This window comes from Ostrea edulis, chromosome 5 (genome assembly GCF_947568905.1).
Source record: "Ostrea edulis chromosome 5, xbOstEdul1.1, whole genome shotgun sequence".
Lineage (NCBI taxonomy): Eukaryota > Metazoa > Mollusca > Bivalvia > Ostreida > Ostreidae > Ostrea > Ostrea edulis.
The window spans coordinates 25,208,510-25,233,531 of record NC_079168.1 but is presented as its reverse complement, the minus strand read 5'-3'; the positions used below and the strand labels follow the sequence as shown (position 1 = coordinate 25,233,531).

General features: G+C 34.3%; 1 protein-coding gene across 3 annotated transcripts; it reads right to left on the bottom strand.

Moving 5' to 3' along the window:
• Positions 1-1,278: 1,278 nt before the first annotated feature.
• Positions 1,279-24,982, bottom strand: LOC125650061 (uncharacterized). Of its 3 annotated transcripts, none has more exons than XM_048878006.2 (5): positions 24,900-24,982; positions 11,935-12,070; positions 9,047-9,365; positions 8,150-8,254; positions 1,279-1,715 (listed from the first exon to the last, which is right to left on the bottom strand). In XM_048878006.2, the coding sequence occupies exons 2-5, from the start codon at positions 11,954-11,956 to the stop codon at positions 1,559-1,561; spliced, it is 603 nt and encodes a 200-aa protein (XP_048733963.1). In that variant the 5' UTR covers positions 11,957-12,070; positions 24,900-24,982; the 3' UTR covers positions 1,279-1,558. The 3 variants fall into 3 exon arrangements, with proteins under 3 accessions (XP_048733963.1, XP_048733961.1, XP_048733962.1); XM_048878004.2 differs by lacking the exon at positions 24,900-24,982 and adding an exon at positions 12,821-13,080; XM_048878005.2 differs by lacking the exon at positions 24,900-24,982 and adding an exon at positions 12,912-13,071.
• Positions 24,983-25,022: the final 40 nt, after the last annotated feature.

The following is a 25,022-nucleotide window of genomic DNA, read 5'->3' as shown; positions in this document are numbered from 1 at the left end:
TTTAACACTTTCAAATCCCCATTGTAGATCATCCAGGTATCGAAGGAACACGAATCCTCATTATATAATAAAAAAAATGATGGCTCCTCTGCTTTGGTGGTGTTTGAGAAGATTTGATTATAATCAACCACCTTCTTTTTACTATTGCGTAAATATCTATCTTTGCAAGTGGGTTTGATCCATCATTAGAGCAGTCTTCAATTCTTTTCACCGAAGCATTCTTTATGCCAAGTTTGGTTGCAATTGTGAAGAACTAAAATATTGATCAGAAAAGCTCCCTTTAAGATGGAGGCTCAGACGAGCTAATCATTATAAAGGAAATACGAATGAAAAATGATGACACATTTCAGTACATCTAAACTAAGCTTGTTTTCAATGATGATACACGTATATACATGCATGTTTTCGTCCGTGTTGTTTCTGTTGTAAATACAAGTAACAAACGATTTTATACTCTAGAAATGACTCGTATACGTCAAATCACGTCAACATGTATTCGCTTGTCGTCTGTTAATCAAGAGTTCTTGCATGTATTTTAGCAATAGAAAATTAAAAGCACTTTTGTATCACGAGTGATGCCTCTCGCGAAATTTCGTGAAAATAACTTCCTCGCGTATATTTAGGAATCTACAGTATCTTTGGCCGGGGTCTGCTTCTTATCATGCCAATGATAGTGTATTAGACCAAGACCATCAAATGAACACAAACTTGAGTCTAATTTCGAATTTAACTAAATTTTGAAATAATCGTCATCAACAAATAAAAGTTTCAGTGTATATTTGCATTTAATTTGTTTAAATATATAACAGGATTAAAAAAAAAAAGAATTAAGATATAATTAATCAAACTTTTGATTTAAGTGTATTCTCGGTTTAAGGTCTGGAGGTCAGGACATTTTGGTAATCGTCAAACGTATTGAATAGTGTGGAAGAAAAATTAGCATTGAACAAAATGCGTATAGACACTTAATTAGATTGAACTAAAATTTATATGGGGCCAAATTACTGCATATGTTTAAAATCACAAAAATAAGTTGAGATCCCTGTAACACAAGTTAAGCTATTTCATCAAGAGGCCTTTTGTGAAGGAAGGCGTGTCCTTTGATGAATTTATAAGAGTTTTACGTTCATCATTTGATCTGATATATTTATGTTCATTAGAATTTGGCATGCATATTGAATATGATAAGTTTGACCTCGATTGCAAATTATCATAAACCTCATGTATTTTAAATGAAAATATTTTAAAAATGCCGACGGTCATTAAGTGTAACACAAATTCTGTAAGTACATATAGATAAAACTATATTTAATTCATTTCAATCACGATATATGCTTGAATCTTGAGAAAACAACATGACTGTCACAATCAAAGTGTCCATCATATACATCACAAAGAAAATAAATAAACAAATTTCAAAAAAACACTTCGTCTTACAGCTGTTCTTGCTTCACATTTATCGTCCTTTGGCAAGACACATAGCAAGTTTAGGGAAACCTAAGAATTAAAAATCTGTTCCTACATGTACATGTAAGATAAGTCGCGGTGTCTAGAGCTATCATCTAGTCCCTATATTGACACATTCGCAATGTGAGGGGATTTCTACTGGAAGAAACGTCACCGGTGGGTAGTGCTGCAAACTCTCGTCCCAGACGAGAAGCCAATGGTGCCTATATCTCTGGATACATTTCCCTTGTCCACATTTTCCATCTTTCCTTAAAATAAAATGATATCTATATTTATATACATGTACATGAACAAGTGAGGACAACGAACGGTGATCAATTAATAAATCCTATAAAGAATACAAAATTGAGAGAAAGACAAACATGGACCCCTGGACGCACCAGAGGTGAGATCAAGTACCTAGGAGAAGTAAGCATCTCCTGTTGACCGGTCACACCCGCCATGAGCTTTATATCTTGAACAGGTAAACGGATTAATCCGTAACACTTTCCCGGATAAATCTGGTTATTCTCTGTTCTAAGTTCCGAATTAAATCTCACCATGCATTAAGTTTTAAGAAAATTCATTCAGGTCGAAAAGTGCATCATTATTACAATATGAAGAAGAGTTTATGCCGTAGGTGTATCGCATACTGCAGGTGAGATAATGGACACAGCATAGGGCGGGTGAGATAATCTCTGTTAAGTTCCCATATGATTTGTGAATGTGTTAGGTGATTATGAAACACTTAACATTTTGTGAATGTGGAACACTGTTGGTGATTATCAATCCTTTCGGTTTATGAACATCCTAGATGAATGGGAATTCCTTAAGATTGGTGAATGTGCTATATGATTGTAAATTCAATAAACTTTTTGAAACGTTACCATATGTTAATTTTCATTTAAGAATTCTTCATTTACCTTAGAAGAAACTATTTAGGAATTAGAAAACTCTGAAAATGTCAAAATTATAAGGAATTTTGTTAACATCCAACAGGAAATAGATTTATCTTATTACATACTCTTTCTCAAGGTTCATTTCCCACCTGTCAAATCAGTGTCACGTGTGACGAAGGTAATTATGAAGTATGTAAATAATGATCTACCTAATGGCACATTTGATTTTACTGAAAAGTAACGCAAAGATGGGTACAATTTGCTCCTCGGTATCTTTAATCTAAAGACATTATTGCTATGCTGTTATTCTAATATTGTAACGAAACAATTTGGTCAGATATTGATATCTTATTTTGAATGTAGTCACTAAGTCTTTTGTAGATATATTCTGAAAGCATCTTACTCTGTTATTTTTCATTTAAGCTTTTGAATACTTCATGCAATGAAAATTTTCCTCTTTCCGTCTGTAGACAAATGTATTAGTCAAAAGTCGGTTAATTTCTTTTTACAGAGTTTGATTAAAATTATATTTTAAGCGAATTAAGAACTCTTATAGTGCATTGTTATAATAAATGTTTCTCATTCAGGTTTTTGTCTTATTAGCCCTAGCGGCGGAGCCGAAGGGTACTAATAGTTTGCTTTCCGTATGTTTGTCCTGCAAGTCTTTCACAACTTAGTTTCCATACCTATTTGATCCTACTTCGATTTAAGAAATTTGTACAATTTGATTTCTATCTTTACAGATGGAATTTGAATTTCGCTTTTAAGAAATATATTGGTGCCATATGTACTTTTTCGGACTTTTTTCCACTTTCAACTTAGATATCTGAAATTTGATATCTGGTTACCTTATGCGTAGATTCAGATTAAGTTTTACTTTTGTACGGTTGACTTATTCTAACAAAATTTATAAGACTAACATATGTAGTTTTGTGGTTGAATGAACTTTCACAATGCTTTGATTTAGGATGTTAAGATTTGTGATTAGACTGTACAGATTAAGCGTCGTCAGTTTGGAATTCTTTTAATGATATTCATGGGTACTTTGTATATTGAACATAAATTCTTCTGGGTTATTCTTATATATTTTCAAATTCTTTTACAATACCGTATAGCGGGATTTTTTCGAGGGGTTATTAATTTTGCTTATTTTAGCGATTAGATAGCTTTTCGCCAAATATGCACCCAATTGAGACTACAGTATTTGAAAGAGAAATCTCTTCCCTGTCCCCCAAAAATTATTCCGCTAAGTTATTAGCATACCTTTGAGCCAACAAATCGCAAAATTTTAGACCCGCGAAATAAACCCACTATATGGTATTTCATTATCACAAAGATTATATCTCTAGGATTATTTTAGCAACGATTTTAGTAGTAACTCAGGAATTGAAGTCCACATTTAGCTCATTACATTAAACTTTCATTTAATGGATCGATTAAGCACTTCGTATGAAATCAAAACAACTATATAAGCTTAAAGGTGAAGATAACAGTGATCAATCTCATAACTCCTATAAGGAATACAAAATAGAGTGTGGGCAAACACGCACCCCTGGATATACCACAGATGGGATCAGGTGCCTAGGAGGGATAAGCACCCCCTGTCGACCGTTCACACCTGCCTTGAACCCTATATATTGTTCAGGTAAACAGAATTATCCTTAGTCAATATCAGTCTGTCAGGAACGGCCTAATAATCGGCATGAAACATGTAAGACAGCATTTGAAATAGTGACAGGTTAGCTTAACAAACTAGGTTAGATTCATTATAACAACTACAGAATTTGCAAAATGTTGATTTTAAACGAAACTGTTGAAACCACTGTAATGTAATCTTGTTAGTCAGTAACCTGCCTCAATTTAGAAACTCATCATATACAGAACAGCTCTTTCATATCGAATCAACTGAGAGAGATAAACATCATGAGAATACGAAATACAAGACACTACAGAGTCGTCGACTTCTTCTTCATACTTAGATATTTTATTGGAAATGAATATTAACAGCAAAGTAACAACTCAACTTTATAATAAACGTGTTGATTTTACCTTCTCCATCGTCAACTTCCCATATTTATGTAGCAATATTCCATTATCACCTGTATATTGTTTTCATATGTCAATTGATTCGATACGAGAGAGAAAGAGCTTGTTCTGTGTATGATCAGTGTTTTAATTTGAAGCAGGCTACTAAGAAGTTGATGGTGCAGGGATTTCAACAGTCTCGTTTAAAGTCAATTTCGGAAATTCTATGGTCGCTATAATAATCTAGTTTGCCATTACAACCAATCATTGGATCAAATGCTGTCTGACTTGTTTCATACCGATTGTTACGCCGTTCTTGGCACACTGATTTTGACTACGGATAACTCCGTTTACCCAAAGGAAGATACAGGGCTCACGGCGGGTGTGACTGGTCGACAGGGGGATGCTTACTTCTCCTAGGCACCTGATCCAGCCTGTGGTATATCTAGGGGTTCGTGTTTGCCCAACTCTTTATTTTGTATTGCGTATAAGAGTTATGAGATTCTTCACTTTTCATGCAGGTCATAATGGATTGATTGATTGCATCTTGTTTAACGTCTCACTCGAGATTTTTTCACTCATATGGATACATCACCAAGACCGGTGAAGGTCTTCAAATTTAGGCTATTACTCGGCGCATACGGCCATTTAGCAGTGAGGGTTCTTTAGCGTGCCACACCAACTGTGACACGGTACATCCGTTTTTATGGTCACCTCCGAGGATCCGTGACATTCACACCTGATGTCGAGCGTTTGGCGATGGAACTGTCACAACCTGTTTTAACGACTTAGGTTTGTCGCGGCAGGAATTCGAACCCCGGTCTTCCGCATGCGGGGCGAACACTCTAATCTCTATACCACCTCAGCGGTTCATAATGGAACATTGTTACATAAATATAAGTTGACGATGGAGAGGCTGAAATCATCTCGTTTGTCATAAAGTTGAGTTGTTAGTTTGCCGTTACTATTTATTTTCATAGAAATATCTAAGTTCGAAGCAGATGTGGAGGACTCGGTTGTGTCTTTTATTTCGAGTTCACAGGGATATATCGAATCGAAATATGAATGAAAATTACCATTGTTAATAGATATAACGTCGTCGATATATCTAAATGCCCAGTTGAAGACCACAGCAAGATATTTTTTCCTCGCATGCTGAAACTTTTCAATAAACTCCTAGGCACCTGATCCCACCTCTGGTATATCCAGGGGTACGTGTTTGCCCAACTCTCTGGTTTGTATTGCTTGTAGGAGTTATGAGATTAATCACTGTTCGTTATGTTTGTTTTTCATATAAATGTTTTAATATTTTGAATAAAAAATATTTATGAAAAATTTGTTTTTGATCAGGTATTCTAAAATCTTGAAGAAACATGTCATTTGGAAAAAAAGATGTATCACAGAAATATATAACATATTTTAAAAAGAAATTGAAATATTACTAAATTTCAGAAATATCTTTTTCTCTCATATCTACGTATGTAAGATACAGATATTCTATGAAAGAAAGGTATGTAAGATATTTCTTTCTCACATTATCACCAGTGTGAGATCGACTTTACCGATGTGAGACAGCCATGTGAGATTTTTCTGTCTCACACTGCTGCGACGTCATTTGATTGTGACGTCATATATTTTCTATGATTTACGTTACACGGTGAAGATTTACATTACACAGTGAAGTAAAAATATTTTGCATTGTTATCTTTAAATTTTAATGTAGTATAGCTTTCTGGTGGACAACCTTGGGTTTTTTAGTTTACACTTACAGTGTAAACCATTTTCGGGTATGCTCTTTCTGCCTATCTAATTAGTTTTTGCATCGAAGTTCAAATGAGGATTCTGATAATCTAAAATTTTCTGAAAGCTGCTAATTTTATGCACTAAACTGTAGTTAAAATGTGAGAAAAATAATCCTTCATTATTTACTCGTGTGGGATAAGGAAATTCCACCTCTGGAACAAGATTCGCTGTCTAGGACTCGGTAAAGCCTCGTCCAAGACTGCGAATCTTGTCCCCTCGGTGGAATTTCCCTATCCCACACTCGTACTAATGAAGGATTCTATTAATCTTTCATATCACGTGACGTTTATCTTACATATCCCGTGACGTCATAATCAATACACAACTAGCTTGTAACTTGCCTCGCCTCGATTGACGAACACTAGCGTCTGCAAAGCTCTTGTACAAAAAATGACAGATTGTAATGTCCCTGATAATCTCCAGGTGTATGTGACCGGACACAAAATTACACATTCCTTGAACAACTACCGCACACTCAACAACAGTCACAAATTCCTCATACACCTATGTCATTCGGTGCATTATGCCAGTTCACAGAAACCCAGCCCACACGGTCTATTAGTACTAGGCCTACCTCCACATTCACTCTGTCAACGTCTACTGTCCCTATATGTGTCTCAGGTGAAATAAGTGCCTCCAATGTCTATGAGACTCGAGTCCTTGCACGCGTGGAAAACGAAAGTCTAGCCATGCCCATATTCACCAACAAAAACCACTTGGAATCTCTCTTCACACACTCGTCATTAAATAACTGCTCAATTAATATCAATATTAATGCTCCTCTAAGAAAAAAAATGTGCAGTTGTGGATTCATATTCTGATTAGGTCTGTCAAAATGTTTCGCGCTGATGGACTGTCGAGTTACGTCACGCATCACCCTGATTATTGATTTATTCAAAGAGGAATAACTCTAATATCATTCACTTATACACTCGTCGCCGAGTTTTTGTCGGCAACGTAGTTGCCAAAATTAAGGTCGTAGAATTCAATTCTGGTGTTATTTTTGATGTACAGCGAAAAATTAATTAATTGGAAAATTCTCAAAATGGCGTCGCTTGGCACAAGGAAAACGGAAAACTCTAGAAATATGAGAGAAAAATACTCTCTTATGAGTTGCCATGAAATATTAAGGTGATTCCACCCTCGGGGTTGCAAAAAAGCGGTAAAACCCTCGGCAAAGCCTCGGGTTTCACAGCTTTTTTGCAACCCTCGGGTGGAATCACCTTATATTTCATGGCTACTCATAAGAGAGTCTTATAATCTTTTAGATTCGAATCAAACCAGAGAAAAAAGTACCGATCCCGATCAAATTGATCATATTATTGCTCATTTTATGCTCTTTTATCAAGAAATTAGTTTCCTTTATAAATTCATCCAATTTGTAAATCATTTTGCATCAAGAAAATATTGTTTTCTGATTACAATATTCTCTATGACAACTTTGTTTTTGATAATTCTGTTCCGGCTTGGTTCATATTTGAGAAATAACAATATTTCTGAATTTTGGCCATTTCATTTCAATATTTTTGAAAATACATTTGTTTTCCTAATTAACATGTTTTTTTTTTTGTTTTGTTTTTTTAGCCGTATATTTAAAAATTTGACAAATAACGTTTTCTATTTTTATAAATATTTTCATTTAAAAAATTAAAACCTCTATCTAAGTCTTATAGTAATATTTTACAAGGTATTCATACCATACAGCATATCACAGAGCCATTTGACTATAAAATCTATTATTGGCAAATAAAACACCCCTTGTTATAATTCCGGGAAGAAAAAATCAGAAAATAATAAAGAGCGTGTACGTGTATTACTTTTCCGATGGTGAAATCATACTTTACACGAATTTTTTAACGAGGAATTAAAAAATTAGCGTAATAAACGACCATAATTAAAAGGTGTTACGGACAAATTGACAGTCGGAACGACGAAAGACAAACTTTGGTTAACGTATTTTACAATGCGATACTTACGGACAAATTCCTGTAGGAACAAACTGATAGGCATTCTGAAAATGAACCACTGTCAACCTTCTCCCGTCGTACACGGTCTTGTTGAATATTTCGAAGGCATACTCTCTGAAATTAGATATATAAGCAATCAGTAAAAGAATTATTATTTTTTTTTATTTCCTTCGATTTAAATCAGTGTGAACACTATTTCGGATACACGAATTGAGATTTACTAAAATGGGAGACAATAGGTGTATATATATGTATATATATAAATATATATTCAACACACGAGGAAATGAATTTACATCGAGCATCTATAACTACATAATATACTCCAATAATCATATTAAGCAATATTTGACCCTTGATTATGCATATTATACATGTATCTTTGGGCAACCTATTCGTTTTACGTATTGAGAACCCGTGTCCAAACCCATTGTAAATACAGTCAAATACTAATACACGAGTTTAAAAACAACAGTTTTACGAGTAAAAAAATTCAGTATATAACTAACAAATATTGAATCTTTTGTTTATTATAGCTTTTCCCACCGTTTCTTTTAAAATCCCCGCAATTGCACTGGGAATGTAGTAATCATGGAAACGATTTTTAAGTTTTTATTTGAAGCATCACAAATGTTAGAAAACTAATTCAGCATGGAAAAAATAAATTCTGAAATTGATCGCAAGTATTACCACAGAAATGCACGTGTCATTTACACAATGTGAGTATATTCATTTTTCATATTTTTACTGTGTGTTATAATAACGATGAATAAACTAAAAATGTTACGATACTCCGTCAGAGCCTCTAGTATGTCTACATAAAACTCCAAGTTACAGGATAATATGTATATTTTCGGAATTATCTGGAGCACGTACGCGTCAATAAGATAAAGTATGGATACTTACGTGTTGCAACAAGAAGGTTGCTTATTCAGACTATTCACCGTGTTGCCTACGTAGGAAGTTACATTTCCGTCCTGAAAATGTTCATCTCTGCCACCAACGGGCTTCACAACCGGAAGATCTGTGACTTCCTGTGGCTGGACAAAAAGCCCTTTATAAAGTTTTAGAATAGTTCTTGCTAAAGGTCCTGTGGGTTTGCACGGACAAGCGGCCTGGGTAAGCCAGCCTTGGTGGTTTCCATCTGTAGGGTAGTACGTCAAAATCACAACGACAAATAACACTGGACACGCTGGCTGTAGGTATCTGTACACTGTCATCGTTTCTGAAATGAATTGTCACATAATCATTTGCTCCTATGAAATAGATATTTCATGTAAGATCATGACATCTTAATATACGCTTCATAGAAATGAACGGGAGAGCATTTTACAATCACTGCCATTCTAATTAGTGACTGCACAACGTAAAGTCATAAAGCGTGTCATACTTTGAATCTGATTTCATTTGTATTCAAATAAAGTTATCGCTTTGGTTTCATTATACATACCACGTCCGATGTATGAAGACTGAATTTCACTAAGAAATCAACATATATAATTTTCAAAAAATGAGAAAACTTAAAAAGAGCAATTAGGACTTACAGATTTACGGCGTTTTGAATGATTTTGCAAATAACCTAACCATCTTAAACGCCAGTGGAAGTGCATACGATAATCACATAAATGTTACACCTTTCTATCGACTCATATAAATTTATTCAAGTTAGTTATCAAGGTTTAATGATCAGCGGAAACCTCAACATCTGTGGTGATAGTTACGGTCGTAGTAAACAGGAACCACGGATAAAAGTGCAACCACCGTCTTCATGTTAGTCATTGTATGCCAAAAAAAAAAAAAATACAAAAAGTTTTTCCGACGTATTTCTTTAAAAACATTGTTGTTAATATTTTCTAGATTTCGTTTTATGCATTATGCAATTTTTATATACAAGTATACCTCAAGAACATCTTTGAACAAAACAAAAAATAAGTAAGAAAGAAAAAAGCAAATTTTTTTTTGGAAGTCTTGAATTTGCAAGATAAAAGTTGTTACACCTTTGTTTATTCACACTTTTGTTCCGTTTGTATAAAACCCTTTTAAATTTAGAAAACAAAAATTATTGCTTATTAATTACAATTCAGTTTCATTTACTTGCTCAAAAAGATGCAATGTCATACCAGTAACGAATGGCTCATATATCAAGTTTACTGAAAGTCTGTCTCTGCGCATTTTCTTGATGAATTTGTTAATTTAGTATTATAAGTACATCTAGATAGAGAAAAGAAATAAAGGATTAACCTTAGCTCTACTAATTTTATTTATGTTACAAGAGCCAAAACAGAATATTTTAAAAGATCTTTTATCATTTCAGCAGCAATTTTATGGAACTCATTACCAGATTTTATAAGAAAATGCACAACTACATATGTACCACATCTTTTAAATCAGCTTATCTCAAACATTATTTTGATCCTCAATGATACTCAATGGAAGGTGAAATATGTTTAATGTTTCTTTTCATTTAGTTTTTATCCGTATGTATATAAACTGATATTTCCATATTTTGTGATATATGTTCTCGATATGTATATATGTTATAGACAGGACCACAATGTAAACTAGTTAATATAACTAATTGTGCAATCCTGTATAAATAACGGATATTATTTTTATTATCTTACATAGTATTCTGTCCTTATTTTGACCGTAATTTAAAACTACATAAATAACAAAATTGTTTGCATAATTTGTTACTATGTAGGTAAGATTTACAAAACTAATTACAATTTTAGTAGTGCATGTAAGATGTGTAGCATGACAAACACACCGATTTCCCTCTGTTATCTTCTCTTTAGAATAACCAAAATTGGTTTCAGAGAGTATGGACCACATCCATATATTTCACATGCATGAGACTAGTTTCGATCGACCATGCGACCGATTGTTCCTATGTAAATGATAAGCCCAAAGTGTTGAGATTTTTAAATATGGTATAGGATAATGCAATAATAGTAATAAAAAGTAAATACAAAATATAAATAAAAAAGTATCCCCAATTCTGTGGCGTCATATTCCAAAAGAAGAAGTCGTTTCTAGGAAAAATATAATCGTAATTTTATTTTCTGATTATCTCAACGGGGAAGTTACTGAATTTTAAATAAAAAATCAATGGTTGTTTGAATTGAAAAACCAGGGATTTGTCTATACATACAAGAAGCAGTTGACATGAAAATAGAACACGTCGAACAATACTAAAATCTAACTTGTCAAAATAACATGCATTTCAATGTCATTATGCTTGTAGGAAGCAGGGCTGAATTTGTTTGACAGAATTGTTTGATTTCCGGATACGAGCCTCCTAATATAAACCTTTGCTGTCCGGTTCTCGTGCAATTTGTGACAGAGGTCATTAAATGAAAAGAAAACAAGGAAGGTTGATAGTTTTATTCATTTCGTTCTTTTCATGAATGCAATAATTAACACTGCATCGTCAGCATACTTAAAGAACTGTACTTTATAGAATTACAACGTGACGAAAAGCAGTAAAGCTACGGTATCGGCCAGTGCAGTAGATCAGTATTATACTTCTACATGTATATGCGGAATGAGTGGTGCCTTTGAAGACGTCACAATGAATTATTCTCCGACGTTAGTTAACAAATACAAATAATAATAATAATAATAATAATAATTGAATGTTATTCATCAACTTCATACAATCGATACTAAACAGTTGATATTTTTGTTTTTACACAGATTTTAACTTATTTCTTTGGCATACAGATCAATAGATAAAGTACATTAGTAAGTGTTTAAGGTGCGGTAGTGCGTGGATTCTGATTAACTCTTACCTGTCAGCATTCGGAGAAGCATCTGTATGTATTATTGCTCAACAAGAAATCAATGTCACATAGGCGCATGATGACATAACAATGATTGATGCACCGTTGCTATTTATTTGTCTAAACAGATTGACATCCTTTAACCCTGGAATGATGAAATCATTGAAAATTTATTAATAAACTTAAAATCAAAATCCTTGTGTATTATCGTGAGTAAATAAGATATATTAGATATACCATCAATTCTCGATTTGACGAGCATGATTAATCAAAATTTGATTTTGATTTTATATACTGACACTAAATTAGTGTTTTTCTAGGCTTATCAAAATTACAATGGGTTGGTATTTCAATTTGTAAAAATAACAGACACTGCATGTTGTTGAAACGTAAACATGTACTGCTATTTTTCTGCAATACTTTGTAGTGCATGAAACAGAGTATACAATCCGTATCTACAAATAGATATTTTTCAAAAGTCAAGTTCCTGTTCTTGGTGTTTTCAAATATTTTCTAAAACCCGAACATCTACCATTTGGTTTTTGATTCAGAGGCATTGCAATTATCTGACGTATCTTATGATGTTCACAATTCCGGTTATGAGCAAACGTGAAATGAAACGTAAATAGAATATCATTAGTCGCAGGTCAGCAATCGTGTAAGAAATGAATACAGCACCGGAATATGCCAAGGAACATAGGTCGATTCCTCGATATCACTCCGCTTATGCAGTGCCTTTTACGCACTATGAAACTATGAACTATTTTGTATGACATCGATCTGAAATTATTCAAAACATTTCCTATTTTGTAATTATTTTTCTTGAACAAAAAACGTTAAAAATGCGGAAATTAGAATTAAATTGATGATAACGATTACAAAAGGAGGGCAATACCTGGCACCACGTACTGCGCACTCCTGAAGGTCATATTGTTGATTTAGAATAGAATTATGATAATATCCTCACAGACATTAATTAGGAATACCTCTTAATTCCAGTCTATTTTTGGTGAGGCTCTCCCTTTATAGATCAACTTCACAGATAATGACTGACTACTAATTTTGAATATGCATTTTAAAAAAATAACAGCGATTTCATCAGGTCGGCCGTGTCCAGATTATGTCATGGCGTAAATGTATGGTATACAGCAGTGTTGTTTTGCATGAATTCCGCATGTGTTCTAAACCCTGCATTCAAATTCATGATAGACAAATGCTTTTATATATGTACTCTTCACAGTGCGTCCAAATAATTGAATTGACTAGCTAAAAATGTATAATGTATACACGGTGTAGGTGTCCTAAATAGTTGTACAGGAATGGTGTTTTCATGGTACATACATATATATATTTATTGATTGATTTAATGTTGTTTAACGTCCCTCTCGAGTATCTTTCACTCATATGGAGACGTTAACACTGCCGATGAAGGGCTGCAAAATATAGGCCTATGATCGACGCTTACGGCCTTTGAGCCAAACCTGCTGTGACACGGGACCTCGGTTTTTGCGATCTCATCCGAAGGACCGCCCCATTTAGCCTCTTACGACAAGAGAGGGGTAATATATATATATAGTATAATTTGTCAAAACCGTCCTCTGAGTACTCCGGCGCTCTGTCAATTCCGGTCACAAAATATAGTCCCCAACATTTCTGTAACAAATCCTTTATTAATAATTCTCTGTACTCCGATATATATATATATATATATATATATATATATATATGAGGAGGAGTGTGATCGTATTAACAATTATTATATTTACATTTCCGATGTATTTACCGATATCTCTATCTAATGAAATGATAGCCATTTCCTCATAAATGTGACCATTGTGCGTGTGAATCTTGATAAATATCGTAAGGCCATTTGATCGGCTTGGTAATACTCCGACAGAAGTGAACGTAAATATATAGAATAAAAATCATTTTTGAAAATACATGAGGGTGTCAACAGTAACGCTTCACGCCAGCCTATATTTTTCATGCAATGTTAATGCGCTTCGTGAAGTATGAATGGCATAAAGGGGGTGTGACCGGTGGACAGGGGATGCTTACTCCTCCTAGGCACCTGGTCCCACCTCTGGTATATTCAGGGGTCCGTTATCTTCACCTTTCATTCATGATCACATGCATTTTCAAACCTGAAATTTATTTCTTAAATATACATCATTTTCAAGTAAATTTAGCGGTACCGATGCTTTCTGCTCTTAAAGGATTGTTTTCAAAACGACCCCTGAGAGTTTGGTCATAATATGTGTTCAACGACATGAAATTGTATTCAACAGGTATTCAAATGAACTGTTGGACGTTAACACTCGAAATGCCCGAAATATACCCCCATTTAAAGTTGTAAGAAAAACCATAACCATGTGTATGAATGTTTGTTAGTATTTACAGAATAAATAAATACTGGACACACCAGTAGTAGGATCAGTTGCCTGGGAGAAGTAAGCATCCCCTGTTGACCCGTAACATCTATCATGGGCCCTTCTATCTTGATCAGATAAACGGAGTAATTCGTAGTCAAAATTAGTATGTAAAAACGACATAGCGTGAAACACATGAGAGTACATTCAATCTAACGTCAGGTTGTATTTGCAAATAAGATTATTATTACGACCATTGAACTGCCGACTTCAAACGAGACGTTTGAAATCCTGTAACAGCAACCTATTTGTCAGTAGTTTGCCTCGATTTAAAAAGTGATCATAAGAAGAACACGGTTTCGAATATTGAATCAACTGAGAGATATAGACACGGTATTCAAGTGATAATGGAGTATTGCTACATACATGTGGGATGTTGACAACGGAGAAGCTGAGTATGTCATAAAGTTGACTTGTCAGGTTGTTGTTAACATCAATGTTCAATAGAATACCCAAGTATGAAGCAGATGTGGAAAACTCTATGGTGTCTTATTTCGAATTCACTTAGATACATCGAATCAACGTATGAATGAAAATGAACATAGTTAATGAATAAAACGTCGTCAATATATCTAAGTGGTGAGTTGAGGGTCACAGTAAGATATTTTTCTTTTCTTGTAGGAGCTTTATAGTAAATTTTGCCGTAGAAGAGAACAGAAGTATCACCTAATAAACGATCAGAATTCGTAACCATGGGAATTCCAACAGACAGATGAAAGACCTGATCACCAAAGACTACGTAAATATTGTCAATGAAAACCCCCAACATCTGTTTAATAACTTCAAAGTGTTTGTGTGTAGGATCAGAGTGATGTTTAACGAAGTATTCCAATAATAGCTGATAACAAGATACGAATATTTCCGTATGTTAGTTTTCTTGCCATTCCATTCTATTTATAAACTTTCGACACATTAAGCACATTTTTGAAGCATGTTTAGTTTCTGCAATCCATTGTAATGCAAACATTTGATTGATAGTTTGCTTTATTGGCATACCATGGCACTTTAACATTATATGAACCAGTTCAGGGTCCCGTTGTACAAAACATCTTACGACAAAGTCGCAAGTCTTAAATTGTATTACACACTTATTGGTTGAAATGAGGGAATTAAAACGTTTCTGAAACTTAATTTTCAACATTATTTTTTTCACTATTTTACATTGAAGTGATTTATCTTACAATAAACAGGAGAATTTCAGTATGTAAAGTTGGTTGTGGGTCGTAAGTTCTTTTGTAAAATGCACCCCAGTTTCGTAAATGGCAATTGTCATAGAAACACCACAAGGTGACCTAAAACCTGACTAAGACCTATGCAGAGCACATACCCCCCCCCCCCCCCAATCTGATGAGGATTTTTCATTTGTTTAAAACTTTACTTTCTTTCGCTTTCACTAAGTGAGTAGCTATATTAATCCCACTTGAATTTCTAAACACCTGCCTTTATATATCTAATTCTAATTAATATGTTTTCATCTGGTATAATGTTTATTTTAATGTGCTTAAAACTTCCATATTGCATTAATTTATTTACATGTTTGAATGATATTTCATACAGTTATAATTAACGAAAACTACTGCCTTTACATAAATATAGCACAGATACTTTTAACATGAGTATTTGGCTTTGTTTCTTCTGTTTCCATTTTACAGTTCCTGTATGTTTCCTTGGAAATATTTAGAATACCTAATTTCTATGCAACTGATTTGATGCTTTGCATCAAACTTTTATTGCCATGGATACATGAGTTACATGAACAGATATGTAGCACCACCAATTATTTTGATGAAATATAAGTTTTGTATGACATTTAGATGTATCGAAAACGTTTTATCAAAAATAATCATTTTCATTCATATATCTATTCGATATAGAAGACACCAGAGAGTCCTCCACACCGGCTTCGTACTTGGATATTTTATTGAAAATAAATACTAACGACAAACTAACAATTCAATTGTATGACAAACGGGATGATTTCAGTTTCTTTATCGTCAACTTCCCATATTTATGTAGCAATATTCCATTATCACCTGCATACGGTGTTCATATCTCTCAAACGATTTGATACGCATGAGCGTGCTCTTCGTATGATCAGTTTTTTAATCGAGACAGGCTACTGACACACAAATTGATGTTACATGTATAGGGGTTTTAACTATCTCTTGTAAAGTCCGCATTTCACAACTTAAATGGTCATTATAATGGTCTACATTGCCAATACAAACTATCATTGGGTCAAATGCTGTCTGACGTGTTTCATACCGATTGTTACACCGTTCTTGGCAGGTTGATTCTGATTACGGAAAATTCCGTTTACCTGATGAAAATATAAGGCTCACAGCGGGTGTGACCGGTCAACAGGGATCCTTACTCCTTCTAGACACTTGATTCCCCCTCTGGCATATCCAGGGGTCCGTGTTTGGGCATCTCTCTATTTTGTTTTCCTTAAAGGAGTTATGAGATTGATCACTGTTCGCTATCTTCACCTTTCAATAGTAAACAATGTCAGCATAACTTTTGTACCGCGGGGTATGCATATTTTGTTGTTGCAATTATTGCTACCTTCATAAGCCGATAAAAACGATAACGAAATACATTTCATTGTTTTTATTTATATTCTTATGTCTTTTCTAAAAATATAAACTAGAATTATGTACTAAAACATCATGTCGTTGACGCATTCGTTTCTAAAAACGGAACAGCAAATACATTTTTGACGTTGACGACACTCCAGATTTGGTAATGATTAAGCGGACAGGTGGCTCGAAAAACCGGATCGAATTTCATCGTCGATGATTACAACAATGTCAATTTCAAATCTTAGATACAGCACAATTGCAAAGACCCTGATATTCATGTTTGGCAAATGCGTGCATATCTTAGATCGAATTCATTACGTAGCGACTTCATTGATTTTACCTGTCCTTTTCACTACCGCTCTCGCCCAGTATCTACCTATTCAGTATATAATTATTTCGATAATAATGTGTATATCTGCATGAAAGGCGAAGATAACGAACAGTGATCAATCTCATAACTCCTATAAGGAATACAAAATAATGCGTTGGGCAAACGCGGATGGGATCAAGTGCCTAGGAGGAGTAAGCATATAATTCTCATGAAATGAGGGAACGAAAATATTGTAGTAAATTTCAATGTAATGTAAGGTATGCTTTTAAACTTCCTATAAATTACTGTGAATACCTGAGGGGCTAACATGATAGATGTATCCTATACAGGTTACGTGCACATGTAGCTTTCATCTGGTATATATGAAGTAAAAGGATAAGTCACCACAGCAAGATTAATTCATATGATATTACGGAAATCCAGCTACTTATACTTCTTTCAAAGGATATGCATTTCAGCATTTCAAATTACCCCTTCTCGGTACATAAAGGTAAACCGACACAATCTATGTATTGTTTTATCCTAATGGTTGTTCGTATTCCTTTCAAACAGATGTGTTACTTGTATGTATTTTGCAAATTGTATTTTAGAAAGTAGGTTCAATAAATGAATATCAAAATAGTATTTCAACTTCACTAGTTACATAGTATGTTGCTGATTTTAAAAGTAAACTGTATGTTTTTGGGATGCACATTCTGATCTTCCAATCATACATACTCTGATGAGGTGATAGACAACGCACCGGTAGGGGGTCCTTCACATATATGAGGATATTAATTTTTCTTGGGGGTTCAATTTTCATGGAATTCATGTGCACAATATGCCATAGAATTTTCTGCCATGACTATAGTAAACGGAAAGAATGAAAAGTGAAGATCGTAATAAATCCCATAAAGAATACCAAATAAAGAGTAGTCAATCACGGACCCCTGGATACACCAGAGGTGGGATCAGGTGCCTGGGAGTAAACATCCTCTGTTGACCGGTCACACCCGCCATCCAGTAATTCCGCAGACTGCAAAGTCAACACGACTGAGACATTAATAATTGGTCTAATTCGATCTCAATTTTATCACACGCGTACGGAATTTCGTTAATGTTTACAAATATTTGATAGCTGTCTCGCTCAAAATCTAGCCGAATTCAGACCTCAAGGACAATCAAAAGCATTGTCTAAAGTGTACTCGTCGACCTTGTTCGTTTCATTCTAGAAGCGAGGAAGCATATTCCTAAAGACATGCTTCGTTTAATTCGTGAGATAATCAAAATAACGTCTCTAACATTGTAATTGACGGGAAACAACCTTCTTGATCTCGATATTGTTTTTAGAAAAATATAAAAATTCAAGCTTCGACAATGGAGGTTGTTCCCCATGAAATGCGATAAGGTGACCATTGTTTTTAAAATAAAACACCCTAGCACTAATGGATCTACGACTTTCCTGTTATGCACGAAAATTGTTCCTTTCAAAATTAATTTGAAACATGGTTTTGAATGGAAGGCAAACCTTTTAATGATACGGACATGATATTACCTGTACATGGATATTTGAAAAAGCGGGGTGGGGATAGTAAAACTTTATATGAAAACGTAAAGATAACGAACAGTGATCAATCTCATAAATCCTGCAAAGAGTACAAAATTAACACGTACACCTGGACATACCAGAGGTGGAATCAGGTGTCTGCATGACGAGGTTTATTTTAGACTTTTCACTATTATCAGTGAATATTATACAATTTTTGACTGAGGTCGAGGGCAACTTGTGTTTGGTTAGACCTGGAGATCAAAATGTTACGTGAAACCTTAGGCAACATTTTTGTCCAAGCATTCAACAAAACACAAACTGCTCGAGACCGAGCCTATAAATGTTTTGTTATCCCCATGTAAATTTACATCCCTCGAGAAGAATTTGATTTTCCATTACAAAAACCCATGTCGATGGTGGATCTACATTTTTCTCGGAACCAAAATCCGCAGAATAGCCACTTTGATTACCTTTGTTTTCTTTCTCTATCATTAACTAGCTAAGTTTTCAATATATTCATCTGAATATTCTGTATTAGATATGATTGTTTTTGTTGCAGACGTAAACCTAGAGGGTTTGAAGTAATGACATTTCAAGTTAATCGGAGTACCTATGCTTCATGAAAAGTATGCTGACGTGAAGCGTTGCTGTTCATGCCCCTATGTATTTCAAAATTGAAATTTATTTTATTTATTTACATTTTACTTTGATTTTTGTCGGAATATTCCCAGTCGTACTATACTTACAGTATCAAGATTCATCCACATATTTTTCAAATTCATAAGGAAATGGCAATCATTTCAATTCGTAAAGAAATTGAAAGTAAAAACATTGGAAATATATGAATGAATTGACGTCAAACAGGTTATTGGAAACTCAACTAGGCGGTCCAACATGGAGCTGTCAGAGACCGAGCAGTCACTCAGTGTACATAAAAGTGAAAATGGATTGATTGATTGTCTATCGTTTAACGTCCCTCTCAAGAATCTTTCACTCATATAGAGACGTCACCATTGTCAGTGAAGGGCTGCAAACTTTAGGCCTATGCTCGGAACTTACGGCCTTTGAGCAGGGAGGGATCTTTATTGTGCCACACTTGCTGTGACACGGTGCATCGGTTTTTGTGGTCTCATCCGAAGGACCGCCCCATTTAATCGCCTCCTACGACAAACAAGGGGTACTGAGGATCTATTCTAATCCGGATCCCTACGGGACCCGAACAGTCCGAACACTGGATTTGTGAAGTAATTTATAAGGGTACACGTAAAACAAAACGATTAGTTACATCTTATTGCGATTGTCTTTCTTTTCATGCAGAAATGTAAAAAATCAAATGTAAATTAATTATTCGTCATGTCTTAATGTTACCAGAAATCCATTATCTCATTGACCATGGCACTTAAAATATTGATGTTAAAATATTTTAATTAACATACGTTTTTATCTTTTCTGTTGTGAAATTAAAAGTAAATTAAGTATGAATACTAACTAATAAAGGAATCTTCATGAAATAAACTCAATTTGTATGAAAATATTCAAATCATTCTTGTGCAATATTAATGCAATTAAAGTGTAGTTTTATTTTAGAAATTAATGCAAAAATGTCCTTATCTTTTAAAAAGACTTAATATGGGAAAAAAGGGGAAGTTGCATGTATCTTAAATACGTCCATTACTTCACTAATGACGTCAATGTTTCTGAATTATGCTAAATTATCATACTAAAAATGAATTGTATTTAAGCTTGGGTTTTTCTCAAGCACGTTGAATATTCCAGATCGACGTCATTTAAAACTGCATTCTCCAGAAATTAATTCCTAATATAACGTCTATTGAAAGTTGCAAAAATAAATCGGATAGCGTATAAAATATTCTTGCATTAATTTTGTTCTTTCAATAATTCTGACTCACTTGTCTGTTGATGCAAATGGATTCTTAATACCGATTATATTCAGTATGTGTATGTAAAGTTTAGAAATACTATACATATGTGCAGGAAACGTGAGAACTTTTCACGCTATCTTCAATCATTACGAAGCATTTTTTTTTAAAATACCGCTGTTTTTAATTGGTTGTGATACGGAGGAAATAAATGTAAAGCTACACATTCACTCTTTGAATATTTCTTGTTTCTCATATATGTAATTTGCATTTAGAATTTGTTTATCTTTCTAAATTTTCCAAAAAGATTTCACACATACTTCGGCACATCCATATTTAAATATATTGCATGAAACATGACCAGGGGATATATGTTGGAATTCATTGAAGTCATTATTCATACAATTCATGAAATAATTCATACAAATGTTGGCTAGTATTTTTTTTTTTTGAAGAATTTTTAATAGGAATCAATTATTAAAATCAATGTTGAAATGCGAAATTACAATGTCTCATAATTAATATTTTTCAGGCAAAAACTAAATAGATATAATGTCCATATAAGAAGACAAAATGGGAAATTTTGATATAACAAGTATAAAGCTTTATATTTATTTAGTACACAAATGTTTTAAATACCAATTATTTGCAATTTGTGTTGTTTTTGTAACGTTAGTATTTCCTCCATACTATCCATGTGAAGTGATCAAGAATTCGTGTCAAGAAATACTCACATATATACATAACCACTTGATTTAGTCCTTTGATATTTATATATTTCAACTTGAACAATTGAAGATAATAAACAATGGCCAGTTTCATAAATTATATAAAGGAAACAAAATCAAGGGTAGGGTAAACACGAACCCCTGGACAACGTAGAGGTGGGATCAGACAAACACGAACCCCTGGACAACGTAGAGGTGGGATCAGACAAACACGAACCCCTGGACAACGTAGAGGTGGGATCAGACAAACACGAACCCCTGGACAACGTAGAGGTGGGATCAGACAAACACGAACCCCTGGACAACGTAGAGGTGGGATCAGACAAACACGAACCCCTGGACAACGTAGAGGTGGGATCAGACAAACACGAACCCCTGGACAACGTAGAGGTGGGATCAGACAAACACGAACCCCTGGACAACGTAGAGGTGGGATCAGACAAACACGAACCCCTGGACAACGTAGAGGTGGGATCAGACAAACACGAACCCCTGGACAACGTAGAGGTGGGATCAGACAAACACGAACCCCTGGACAACGTAGAGGTGGGATCAGACAAACACGAACCCCTGGACAACGTAGAGGTGGGATCAGACAAACACGAACCCCTGGACAACGTAGAGGTGGGATCAGATGTCTCTGAGGAGTAAGCATTCTCTGTTGACAGGTCACACCCGCCGCGAAATACAGCTATCATGTATTTGAGCAAAATTTAATATATTCTTACAAAGACAGGGTTCTTAATAGAAAAAATATATGAACAGATACTCCGTCCGTGTTTAGGACATCTATGGAAAGCCGTGTCTGTATTTTGATTCGAAACACACATATGTCATGTGTCCACGGTGGTATATTTATGGCACACAAATATCTTTACTCGACAAATATGATGGCGAGGATCAACATGATTATCTCGTGCGCTCGAAATATTATCTCTTGCGCTCGCTATGTTTATCTCGTGAGCTCGAAATTTTATTTAGTGCGCTTGACATTATTATTTCGTGCACACAACACACTAAAGAACTTTTAGTATATTTTGAATCACCAAACCTGTCTCAAATCGGCAACATCAAAGCGCATGACTTTTTCACTCTTTACGAGACCATTCTTCGCGAAAAATTAAAGACTAGGCTGTTTTGCATCATAGACAGTTGCTTCTTCAATAAAAATGGGGAAGGAAATAGTCATACAGTTGTATCTTGTGATCAGTCATTTAAAACATTAACTTGTTGAACACCAATCTGATTCTACGTGTAGGTACGCTGACATTGGTATTAAAAAGATGCTCTATGACAACATCTTCGTAGTCTTTGGTAATTAGGGTTCCAACAATTTGTCGGGATTCCCATGAACACTAAGTCTGATCCTTTATTAGCTGACCTGTTTTTATATTCTTATGAGGTAGAATTTATTTAAAAGCTTCCACATGAGAAAAAATATATTGCTGTGGTCTTTAACTCAACATTTAGATCTATTGACGACGCTTTACCTATTAAAACTATTCATTTTCATTCGTATCCTAATTCGATATGCATATGTATCCCAAATGGACTCGAAATAAAAGACATCACATATTCTTCCACATCTGCTTCATTCTTTAATATTTTATAAATGTAAACAGAAAATTAACAACTCAACGTTATGACAAACGGGATGACGAAATCTTCCCTTATTTATGTAGCAATATCCCATTGTCATCTGCACATGGTGTTTATGTTTCTCACAAGAGCATGTTCTCTGTATGATCAATTTTAATCTATTCTGGCTGCTGACAAACAAGTTGATGTTACAGGGGTTTCAATAGCCTTGTTCAAAGTCTATGGTCGTTATAACGATCTAATTTACGAATAAAAAGGTCTGACGTGTAACATACCAATTGTTTGGCCGTTCTTTTCACACTGATTTTGACTACTACTTCGTTGATCTGATCACGGCATAAGGCTCAATTCGGGTGTGATTAATCAACAGGGATGCTTACTCCTCCTGGACATCTGATCCCACTCTCTCGTTTGTCCAGGGATCCATGTTTGTCTTACCATTAATTTTGTATTCTTTACAGGAATTGTGTTGATCACTCTTGCTTATCTTCACATTTTAATTATCTCCAGCGCTCGACCTTAAAAATCTGATATTCAAATTTCATCTTATATCACTTATGTAATGATCACCAACAAGTGATCGTCATTGCAGGAATACTTTATTCATCTGCATGCGAGATTGAACTAATAGACTGTGTAGTAACATAACTGTGTATGTGAGATGGACCACTGTTCGTTATCTTCACCTTTCATATACTAGTTATGGTTGGGATAATACATGCCTCTTAAAATCTATAGAATAAACAGAAAGGACTTTGTACATGTTCTGTTATGGATACCTCTTGGATTCACAAAATACCCCACGCATTACGCATTACACCAAAACAAAAATATAAAACGTCCTTTAATTCTCAGCTTCAGTATTCAAAAGCCTAGAAAAGGGCGTGGTTGTTTAAATTTGCATATATTTCAATCATGCTTATATAAATGGACCTTAAAATAGATTAAAAAAGATAAATATTAATCGCGTGAGATATATTGTATTTGTAAAGAAAGCACAATATTCAGATATTAACATTTAGATACTGTATAGACGGTAATTAGATGCATTTCAAAAACATAAATCAATTTTACTCTAATGACTGTAAAGAAAACCCAGTATGTTTTGACAAAATTTTGTCCGAAATATACATGTATTATAAGCAAACTTTACACCAAAAGTACTTTCAAACGTGGGGAGTGAAATTTTTGAGAGGATGTAATTTTTCAAGTTTTTAAATAGTTTATGCTTATACGTTTCAGATGAATTAATTGCATCCAATATATCATTTTCACCTATGCTAGTTGGCCTGATTCTAGCTATATATATATATATATATATATATATATATATATATATTATCCAGAAGAAACAAATCTAATATACCTCCTAACCTACTTATTTCATACATTTGGTACATTATTTCTTGGTTTGAAGTTGAAATACAATTTGATTACAATGCTCATGTCAAGAAAACAAGGTCATATATATATATTTGATAAATATTGAAAGATGAAACAAAATTCTTATGCTCAGATGATAAGAGTTGCAAGACTAAAGATGATGTTACGTAGGGGGGTACTGCATTCAAGGGACTTTGTGGTGGTGCTAGCATATGATTAATAAATATCCTAACGAATGAATACTAATGAATTCATGAATTAAAAATGCATGTACGATACAAATAATACAGATTTCAAAACTGTCAACTATATGGACGTCCGCTATTCTGCATGCAATACTAGAACCTAAAACGGTCTGAGCAGGTGTCCTTTTAATTTGATTGTGTCATTCTTAGTTAAAATGTCACAAAATATGCTTGAAAGAAAGCTATAAAATCCTCTGTTTTGTTTTGTGAATAATAATAAAAATTGATGACAAGATAGAAGATGACAAGGGAAGTAATATTTTCCTTACCTAGTGATAGCTCACACTGTACACATGCAATGACCGGAGAGGGCGGCTGGTTTTATATTCCAGGACTGAGGATGACAATAAATTTAGCAATGGTAGAGTACACATATAGTCATTTGACATCAA

Bases quoted from the DNA above. Each gene is read 5' to 3' on its own strand.
- LOC125650061 (XM_048878006.2), bottom strand. From the start codon at position 11,956: ATGCTTCTCCGAATGCTGACAG. The intron at 9,366-11,934 runs GTAAGAGTTAAT...AATTCATTTCAG, and splicing joins GCTTCTCCGAATGCTGACAG to AAACGATGACAGTGTACAGA. The intron at 1,716-8,149 runs GTAAGTATCGCA...TTTTATTTTAAG, and splicing joins GTTCCTACAGGAATTTGTCC to GAAAGATGGAAAATGTGGAC.